The sequence below is a fragment of the Arachis hypogaea genome, chromosome 13, assembly GCF_003086295.3.
Source record: "Arachis hypogaea cultivar Tifrunner chromosome 13, arahy.Tifrunner.gnm2.J5K5, whole genome shotgun sequence".
Lineage (NCBI taxonomy): Eukaryota > Viridiplantae > Streptophyta > Magnoliopsida > Fabales > Fabaceae > Arachis > Arachis hypogaea.
This window is the reverse complement of record NC_092048.1, coordinates 120,466-131,533: the sequence shown is the minus strand read 5'-3', so window position 1 is coordinate 131,533 and position 11,068 is coordinate 120,466. Positions and strand designations below refer to the sequence as shown.

At 33.1% G+C, this 11,068-nt stretch overlaps 2 protein-coding genes across 2 annotated transcripts; one reads left to right on the top strand and one right to left on the bottom strand.

Moving 5' to 3' along the window:
- Nucleotides 1-7,178: 7,178 nt before the first annotated feature.
- Nucleotides 7,179-9,627, bottom strand: LOC112736175 (cyclic dof factor 1). The gene is made up of 2 exons (XM_025785513.3): nt 9,217-9,627; nt 7,179-8,647 (listed from the first exon to the last, which is right to left on the bottom strand). The coding sequence occupies exons 1-2, from the start codon at nt 9,343-9,345 to the stop codon at nt 7,559-7,561; spliced, it is 1,218 nt and encodes a 405-aa protein (XP_025641298.1). The 5' UTR covers nt 9,346-9,627; the 3' UTR covers nt 7,179-7,558.
- Nucleotides 9,628-10,414: 787 nt separating this feature from the next.
- LOC112735984 (uncharacterized) lies at nt 10,415-11,068 on the top strand. Its single transcript, XM_025785376.1, has one exon. The coding sequence runs from the start codon at nt 10,415-10,417 to the stop codon at nt 11,066-11,068; it is 654 nt and encodes a 217-aa protein (XP_025641161.1).

Genomic DNA, 11,068 nt, shown 5'->3' with positions numbered 1-11,068 from the left:
TTTATCTTCCTTAACCTCACTAACATCACTCTAATATAATCACAAAGAGTTTGCTCCCTATGAGCCAAAGAATGTGCTTCTATATCTGTGATTTCCCTACAAGAACAAGTAATATGCATGACATTCATATTCAGAAGCACTTCATAACGAAAATGCAGATACATATGGTCTCAGCTAAATACATTTCACATAGATACAGGAAAAAGAAAAAAAGAAAATCTGTATGTCATTTCAAGCAAGAAGAAATGTTCGACACATGAAACTTAAGGCTGGTTGTAATTTACGTTCAAGTTACAAGTCAATATATATATATAGGCTTCCCTGCGAGAAGGGCAATTGTAATGTGTATATCACATAATTTTGATAGTTACTTTGCTTTCCAATTTGAAACAATACATATACGTAGGCGAGTTCTATGATGCTCCCTTAAGACAATCATGGTAAGTTGCAACTAAATGAAAGCATTACACCAGCATGCATAGAAAAGCTTTGAAACTCTGAATGTCACTTTGTTTTATCATTTATGTAATTCAGTCAGATTCATCTTCTTTATTTTGCTTTTTTTTTTTCAAGACAATCAAATTAAGATAATAAACTTTTTTTTATTAACGATATATCCATCAACTGTTATAGCACTTCTAGTTAATTAGATTCTCATGAAATTTAAAGCGGAATTAATTTTATTCACCTTTACTTTAACATATGAAGATATAATTAAAGTATATACAGAACAACATAAGAAGTTATTGAAAAAAATCGATTGGCCTTTTAATGTGACATAATCAAGGAGTATGAGATGAACGGTGCGATTAACATTAAAAAGGCTAATTAATGGTGATGTAGAAAATAATTCGGTCTCGAATCCTATGTATCTACCGGATGTTGAAGATTTTTTTAGAATAAGTACTTGTTAACCTAGTATTCGAAAGAGAAGATTACTATAAGTGAGGATGAGAAGTATGAAAAAGTGTGATGTGAAGAAGAAAAAAAAATGCTTCTTTACAAGACTAAATCAGGAAAAAATAAGACCAGACAATAAAAAAAGAAACAACTGAAGAAAAGGAATTGTGTCAGAAGTGGAAGAACAAAGCATAAGAAGGACACAAACGAAGAGAGAAGAACGAAATAGAAAATTAGAGAAGAAGCTATGAAAAAAGGAAGCGAGGTAGGCTTAGATGGAGGGGTTCCAGTGAAAGTGGTGAAAATGACGAGTTTGGAAGTGAAACTATTAAACTTGAATATTAGGATCTCAACTCAATCTGATTTGTAGCAGTGACGAGACTGTGATGAATTACATTAGAGAGAATCCGAATGAAAATAATGATATAAAAGACATAAGGTAAATCATTAGGAGATGTAGAAAGAAAAAAGCCACACAGAGTTAAAAGTAGAATTTCATTTTAAGATGTGAGCGAGAGAAGTTCTACAGTTGAGAAACTTGTCTTTGGCTTTCTATAGTGTCTTTGATTTGAGTCTTGTTGTCGATTCAGTATTTTATACACTTTCTGTTGTTCTTTATAGCGAGCTCTTTTAGACAGTTAGTTTTTTCAGTAATTTTTTGGTGTTCCATTGTAAGCTCAACTATTTTTATAGTCGAGTCTTTAAATTCTTCCCCCATTTTATGGTCAAAAACTTTAATCTACAATCGAAAAAAATATATCTACCTTCTGTCATATTTGGCAAGGAACTAAGAATGGTTAACAATTTTGTTCGAGTGAAGATTTCAAGTTACCCTATTTCAGTCATATAATTATTAATCTAATTTACCAATCTTTAATTCCCTTGCCGGTTATCTCTCTATTTATTATTCTTTGATAGTTCTTCACTTGTTGTGTGTTCTACCTTTTTCTATTTCACATAAATGTGGATCCCCCAATTCTGTATGAATTGAACATATTAAATTGTGTGTTGTGTCTATCTCATCATGTTTTTATTGACAGTTTTCTATCTCTTGATGTAAAAAGAGAGACGAAAAAAAAAAAAAAGAATACACAAAAACAAAAAATATTGCTTTTTTCAACTAACATATTATTCTCCTTTTTTTTTTTTTTGATACGCCTTTGTGAGAATATTGAAAGATAAATAACAGAAGTAATGCAAATAAACTAAATTATGTTGAAAGAAATTGTAATTAAATTTGTCTCTTGACTATTATTGTGTAAATTACACTGAGATATCTGATATATATAGAGTTTGAACATAATCAGCTAGTGAGAGATATTTTTAGGAAAGCTTAATTGCTTTGACAGCACACCCATGATGTTCAATTGGATTCTGTATGAATTGACTGACACGGTTTACAGCAAATATAATTTTTGTATGTCTGAGAGTTGCATACTGTAAGCCTCTAACTATAGACCTGTAAAATTCTGGATTTTCAAATGGTGAAGAGCCTTGTGATACAAGTTTTAATGAGGAGATCACAGGGGTTGGCAGAGATTTAGAATTTGGCATCAGATGCAAATTGAGAAAAAAGAACCAATTGCTGCCAAGTAACAAAGTTGGTATCATCTAGTTTAACTGGAACAGGAGTCAGAAACAATTTGTTGTTGTTGCTGGTGGTGAAAATTACTAAGGCTATGGATCAACTTGAAGCTCTTAATACCATGTGAGAATACTGAAAGATGAATAACACAAGTAATGCAGAAAAACTGAACTGTATTAAAAGAAATTATAATTTGTCTCTTAATTATTATTATTGTGTGAATTACACTGAGATATCTGATATATATAGAGTTTAGACATAATCAACTAGTGATAGATATTCTTAGAAAAGTTTAAACCAAGACTTGGCACCTAAACCTGACACCTATTGCCATCTTTATCCTTCACACTCCATTTAGCCTTCTTTTTATGAAGTGAAAAAGAAAAGGAGGGAAGCTAAGATTTTGACTTTCTTACCATTACTAGGATAAATGTAATTTGGTGGAGTTTCATTGAACATCCAATTCATCAAATTCTTTGTTATTAATACTCAGTTTATCACTCTCAAAATTTGGGGTAACTTCTGTTCTAGAACATGAACTCTTTTTATTTATCTTGATTTCTGTTGGTGTCAAATGCACATTTATTTTATGACATTCAAATAAGATTCCTCAAAATCATAGTGGGATTTGATGATATAAATGGCAAGAGATGTTTCCCCGAAACTGGAAATAAGTTGTTGAACTACAAGTGTTACTGAACAGTAAATTCCCAACAAAAGAAAATGAAGATATGAGAAAAGTCAATTTCCATCGAATAACATGTTGATGCGTAGCATAGGCACCAAGCCTGTTCAATATATAAACAACTTTAATTTGTGGCTCATCCACTATATGTTATATTCAAATAATTTAAGAGTAATTTAATTGTAGGACTCTTTAGTGGGAAGCTGAGTCCGTATCCATTGAGGTTGACAATGGAATTGAAGCAGCAATTGCTTTTGCTTTTCTAATAAGTCGACTTTATAAGTGGTTTTGCTTCCAAAACCGTGTCCCTTGGCCAAAGTGATTCTGCTTTACTCTTTACACAGTAGTTAATATTATAAGATGATTGCTATAGTGTCTAGAAGTATTTGCCTAACTTACTAAAAAGGGTTAAAAATTAATATTTAATTTTAAAAGTATAAAAATAAATAATTATTAAATATTTAAAAATTGTTATAAAAAGTAAGTTAGACAAAAGTTAGACACCAAATTATAAGCACCGTAAAATTCGCCATATTATAATGCAGAGTTGATGGAAAAGAGGAAGGTGAAAGTGGCTTAACACCTGCTCTTGTCAAACCTCATAATGCAATTAAAGTGTTAAGCACATCCGGCCAATGGAAGAAAACTAGTAGTGGGGCCAATTTTGCAAATGAGTGGTGGTCTTGGTCTAAAGCATGAAGTCATAGTTATCGGAAGCAAATAAGTGATCTACACAATTGAGTTACTGGATTATTAATTCAAACCATAGATCATAAGTTAAATTGGTTGATTGTCATAATTAAATAATTATATAATATTTTATTTTTTTTATTTTTATAATAAATATTCTTTTAATTTTATTTTATATTAAATTAATTATTATTTTTAAATTTTAATAATTTATCAATTAGTTTATATTTATTATATTCTTTAAATATTTATAAAAAAATTAAAAAAATAAAAATATATTATAATTAATAAAATATTATTTTTAAAATTTATAAATATAATTTAATTTTATTTATATAATATATTTAATAAAAAATATTATCTATAGAAAATAATATATATTTTTTAATTTAACCAGATTATTTTTAACCACTTGTAATAAGGTTTGACCAGTTTTTATGAGGTTTATTAAGTTTAACCGATTTAAATAATAACACAACTTAAATTAATAATCGAGTAATCGGTTTTTGGTTCGACTAATCAGAATCGGATTTGATAACTATGAATGAAGCACTTTGTCCATTCTAATCAATGTTTACCATAATCCAAACATCATTTTAGGGAATTGAGATATATAAAAGGAAAAGTATAGGATACTAACATATTATCTGTCAATTTATTGCCAATAATAATTAATTATTATATTTTAAATACATATATAAAAAGATACATCCAGAAAATATTTATAAAGACATTTCTATTAAATACAGTAATAAAAAAGACATTTTTATTAGACACATCCACGAAAATAGTTTTATAAAATACAATTATAAATAAGAATTGGCAAATATACTGTTGGTAACATAGCAGGACCGTATATAAAATCAAAAAATTAATTGTCATTAATTAGAATTGGGAAATAAGAATAAAGAATATTCTTGATATATTTGCAAGTAGTAGTTTGCAATGAAGGGTATGGAATTAGGGTTGACAATATATATTCTATCGTATTTAATTTAGACAAATTCGTTCGGATAGGGTTGTCTATTCTATTTACTGCGGAGAGAGTAAAATATGGTGCAAATTTATCTGCGGGTAGGATAGGATATATCCTACCCTACCCTATTCGCACCCCTAATATATTATATAATATATATATGTAAAAATTATGTATGTAGTGAATAAAGTGAGTTTTGAACTCACAATCTTACTTTTATAAAAACTTGAAATAACCATAAACTAGTTGATGATCATATTATTTATAATTTTATGTTGGATTTCTTTAAAATTTTATTATTTTTAATTTTAATTTGAACTTAGTTTTTATTTTTTATTTTATTAATATATATGAAATTTGGAATTGTTGAATTTTATATTTGTTTGAAAAAATTTTTATGTTTCTACGGGTAGGGTTTAGAACTTTAGAGTATGAGTAGGGTTAAAATTGAGAGATTCTCAACCCACAGGTAGAATACGGTAAAATTTTAAAAAAAATTTCAACTGACGAGTAGGATTAGGGTAGAGTTTAAACCCTATCCTATCCTACTCATTGCCAGTCCTATGTGAAATATGAAATTTGCAAGAAGCTACTATTTTAATTAGTTATTATGGCTAGAATTGATGATGATGCTAACTTCCAACGAACTATCATAATTGAAAATTGGCATGGACATCTGGAGGAAATGAAAACAAAGGTTGCTTTCTTTTGGAAAAGGGAAGAAAGGCAGAAAAAAAGGAAATGGGTGGAAAGAGCCAAAAAGTAACAAATAGCGCAATGGCAAGAGGAAAAGGATTCATTTTTTCGCATCTAAGGGTCCCATACCAATTCATGTTATTCACAAAGTGTGGCTTGCGTTAGATTCAACCTCTCAAAATATCTAGCTGGTGTTTTCTTCTTCTAGGACATGTTGGGTTGGGTTGGTTTTGGTGTAAAGTGGATATTTCGCATATTTTAATATCATTTCAATTGCTGTGAGTATATATTTTAATTTCATTGCCAATGTCTCTGTGTCTCATATACACTTTTAATAATAAAATATGGAAAGTTTTCTTTTAATAATATATATAATTTTCAGAATCCCTGCACATATATATATTATCATATATATTTTTTTTGTAAATGGTTAAAATAGTCGTTTAAATTTCATCTGAATTAGTTTTTCAAATTTTTATTTTTGTTGAGGTTTTCTTTGAATTAGTGACAGTTTTAAGGCCTCATGAAACTATAGCTAATTTTTAACCTATTGTAAAATTTTAAAGCCTTTAATTCGAAATACAATTTTAAATTATATTAAAAACCTTCAGAAATGAATTCAATTTCTTCAAAAAATATATATATATTTTTTAAATCCCACACTTGAATCAAACAAAAAATTAGTTGACAAAGTAAAAAGGATACGAAAAAACTAATCCAATATAAAAAAACAAAGAAGACAAATAGGTTGTTCAATTTCTTCTAAGGTGAGTATGATGGTAAAAAAAACATGGGAACAAGAGATGTGAAGGAACCAACAAAATTACAAATGAATAAAAAATACGACTCTGCTATGTGTACATAAAAATCAGCTACTAAAATCATCCATCAGTATAAAATATATGTTGGAATATAAGTACATGTTAAAAATAAATTAAACCACATATGTATTTATACACAAATATATTAATGGCTGATTTTGGTGTACAAATAATATTTTTGTAAAAAAATGTTTAAACAATCGTAACACATAAAAATGTTTAATAATAGGATTTGAAACTGCCAAAACTCGAAAAAATCCACATAAATGAGTGGAAATGGGTTCGGACTGATCTTTAATCTTTTTAACTTAATTCTACTTTTGAACATTTAAATTTGATCTGATATTGTGAATGTATATATTTTAGGGGCCCAGATTTGATGTTAATTGTATGCTTAGAACCTTTTGGTGCAGACAGAGGTAGAGGTAGCTGGCAATGGCATATTTTAGATTCAAGCTTATCCTCTTAATTCCCCAATGTGGGTCTCCATTCCAAGGTTCCCACTCTATGATCAGTGTTTCTTTGCATCTATGGAAATAACTTCTAAGGATAAAAACAAGCAACAAAAGCAAAATGCTTATGTTTTTCTAGTTTCAAATTCAGAAGAATCACGAGTTATGAGTTATGACTATGACAACAGGAGTATCCACTACTCTAGGTCTCTATCGTCGTGTTTTATGTGGCTATATTCTAGTTCTGGACTCAAGATTTTTATCTCATCTTTTTTGAGAAAAGCAGATACCTCTTCCCATGACAGTTGGGGAACTATTAAGTATTACGTATTAACAAAAAAATTGCTACTTTTTCTATAAAGAAGCAACAACATGTATAACAATCCCTTTGCATAAGAAAAACTGAAAAACACATTGCCTCTTGATTTTTATACATAGCAAAGATCTTTTTCTATCTCTAGCCAGTAATTTCACACACACACACACATATATATATATATATATATATCTTTATGTACATTAACTCAAGCACAGAAAACTAGGCACGTAAAAAAGAAAGGCGGGAAGCTGTTCATAGTGCCACATGAAAAGGGAAAACAAAAACTCCTGCTCCCTCCACTTGCACTGAGGAAATCAGAGACTACCAACTTTCCCTTGACAGTCCAATCTAATGAATGCTCAGAGCTGAAAAATGGTCACTGCCTCTATCCTCAGGCACTGTACAAGATAAGCAAAATTCAAAGGATTGCTAATTCAGGAGTTCTCATGAAAATGAAGGGATCTAGACAAGGCTGCAGGGTTAGCCAGCAACACTGGCGAGGTTTCAACCACTTTATTCTTCTCTTCCTTGTTTGATCGGAAAGCCTTAAACATTCCACCCCCAATGACACATTCATTCTTGATTCCTAGAGTTGCCCATATAGAACTCTTTGCAGCTTCACTTGGATCATCAATTCTTAAAGTTTTGGGAACCAAAACACACCCATTTCTCTGCCTTGGAGGTTCTTCCTTTCGCCTATAGTCTTGCTTGACAGTGTCATCATCACCATCATCCCTGGAGTGCTTCCCTAGAGTTGGAGAGTTTGGAGTAGATGGATGTGAGGGGAACCACGGAACATTCCAATTCCAAAGAGGCGCCGGGTAGAATGAAATGGGAAATCCAGGAGGACACAGAGCAGAATTCCAGGGATAAGGCCAAGGAACACTAGGAATGCATGGGACTTGGGGAGGGCTTTGTGCTAAAGGCTCTTGGGATGCGGTTTTTCCTGTTTCCTCCATGGTAATGGAAGATGCACTCGAGCAGTCATCGCCATTTTCTCCACTTTGATCCTCAATTCCATGAAAACCGTTGAGGACAGACGCCATGGAATCACATATGGGTGGTGGTGGTGTATCCAATCCAAAGCTGAGGACTCTGCCACTGGATTTCAAGGTCCCATCAGAGATGTTGATGTGGCGATAGTGGGAGGCGCTGGCGCTGTTCTTGTTCTTTCTCCTGCCTGCCCCAACCGGCACGTTCCTCATGGTGCCGCCTGCAGTCCAGTATCTTTGGCACGCCTTGCAGAAGTAGCGCGGCTGGTTGACGTTGTAGTTGTTGTAGTAGCAGAACTTGGTGTCCATGCTATTGCAGCGCGGACATGGAAGCACTTTATCCGGCTTCTTCACTGCCTTCTCTTGCTCTGCATCGCTTTGCTCCTTCTTTATTTTTGCACTTTCTTCCTCTATGGATGGTGTTTTTGGGTTCTGAACACCCCAATCCTTTCTTTTATTGATCTCTGCATTTCCATTTCGAGAAGGATCAGCCTCTTTCTTTTTCTCAGTAACTTCATCAGCTCCATCATCCTAATATTTTTGTAAAACAAACATGTTTTTTCTTCATTATTCAAATAACACCATAGAGATGCCATCATGGTACCAATAGCAATAAGATCAAGGGAAAACTAATAAGGTGGTTTAATTTAAGAATCACAAAACAGTAAAATATATATATTCATTCATCGCTAAGACCAAGTTACAAAAAAGAACATTAGGTCCTTTGCAGTCGGTCATAAAATGAAACAACTGGGGTGGAACCAGCACCAATCAGTTTTGTTCTGTTTCTCCCTTCTTTTTTTTATTGAAAACAATTGTGTGTGGTAAGGAGAAGAACGAATCGGATTATTCAAACAATTAAAATTCAGTAGGTTGTTTAATTTCAGTCATTACGAAAATGACGAATTGCACGCTAAACTTTCAAAACAGAAAATTCTTTTATTTATTAAAAAAGATGTAGTTCTATTTGCAGTGGTTGAGAAAAAGGTGAGCTGAAAGCAGCTACAATTTGCAGTTAAATGAAAAAAGGAAATATGATAGTGAATTTTCAATTTTGCAATTGTCAAGACAAGAAGTATGAAAGGGGTGGGTGCACACACCTTGTGTCCTACTTGTTTGTCCACCTCATCATCCTCTAATTCCGCGGCATTGAGAGCAGCTTCACCGGGAAAGGGAATCTTCTTCCCAAAGAGAGTAATTGCAGGGTCCTTGTTATCCACCATCATCATGTTATTGGCTAGAGCAGTTGTAGCAGTTTGGTTCGTTAGTTGGTTATTTTGGAGTTTGGGTTTGGCAGAGGGAGAGAGAAAAAGAAGTTTGGCAATTGAGAATGGAATGGAGGCAGGAGGAGTTGGATTTTGATCCGTTTAAACGAGAAGAGGGTGCCACGTCACCATTGGGTCTCCATTCTCGGCCACAAGTTCTTGTGGCCACTATTTCTAATTTTCTATTCCTTCCACTCACTCACTCCCTCCCTTTTCCTCTAACTCCAACCCTTCAGCCATGTCATCATTTCCTTTTGTTTAATTATTATTTTATAAAAAACTTTTAGTGTCGATAATTTTTAGTATTTTTTTTTGTAATTATTTAGTCAGTATAATATTAAATTATTATTTTATTAATTTATGTATATAAATTTTAAAAAATATGAATATAAAATATATATTTTATGTATAAAATATTTACAAATATAAATATAAGAAATTTTTTATTTAAATAAATAAAATAAAAGTAATAATTATCGAAATAAATAATTTAAAAAATATTTACTTATTTGTGTTTCTCATTCGTATCTCGTTTACACTATAAACGAGATAAAATTACATATATCTCGTTTACAGTGTAAACGAGATATGACACGTCAGCTCAAACGGGTGAAGAGGGCTCCGTTTCCTGACACGGGTGAAGAGGGCTCTGTTTATTGACATGGGTGAAGATAATTACAACCTAAACGGTGGTGTAGAGTTTCGGGTCGGCCACAAGTTTAGAAGCTGAGAGGCAGTGCTTCAGGGTGTGAAGAACTACAGTATTCGGATGAGTGCGGAGCACCGGGTGATCGAATCGAACCGGTTAAAGTACCATGTGCAATGCCGTCAAGCTGATAATGGGTGTCAATTGAGCCTCCGTGTGGTCTTTCGACAGAATCTCGAATACTGGTAAACTTAAGTTTACTTGTGCTTTCCATTACTTCTATACGATATACTAAGTAGGTGTACGACATGGCTGAAGCAATCCTACTTTGTTATGTTCAGGGAGGTTTGGAGGGTGGGTGGAGTGCACAGTTGTTTAACACCCACCATGTCTCAAAACCATCGTCAGTTAGACAGCAATCTGATCTGCAGGATCATCTTGCCGTTGATTCAGTCCAACCCCTTTGTAAGCATTTCGATTTTACAAGGTGCGGTTCAAGCAAGCTATCACTTCAAACCATCCTACAGAAAGGTGTGGATGGCCAAGCAGAAGGCAATTGCACAAATATGTGGGGATTGGGAAGAGTCGTACAATAAAGTTTCGAAGTTGCTTCAGGCACTGCAGAGCTGTTTTCCTGGTACCATTTGTGACCTACGCGTTAAACCGTTCTACGATGGACACCTTTTGGTATGTGACTGCAGTATGTTCGACAAGGTATTTTGGTCTTTCCCGTCATGTGTCGAGGCCTTCAAGCATTGCAAGTCCTTTGTCTCCGTAGATGGTACACATCTGTATGGCAGGTATGGTGGTGTGTTGCTTATTGCGGTGGCGCAATATGGGAATAGCAACATCCTGCCTATTGCTTTTGCCATTGTGGAGTCTGAGAGTACCGAGTCATGGTCGTTCTTCCTAACTAATCTGAGACGCCACATCACCCCACAAGACGGCCTATTGGTTATCTTCGAGAGCACCGAGTCATGGTCGTTCTTCCTAACTAACCTCGAAGTCAGCCGCCCCGGCGTAATACGACGTCTCGTTTAG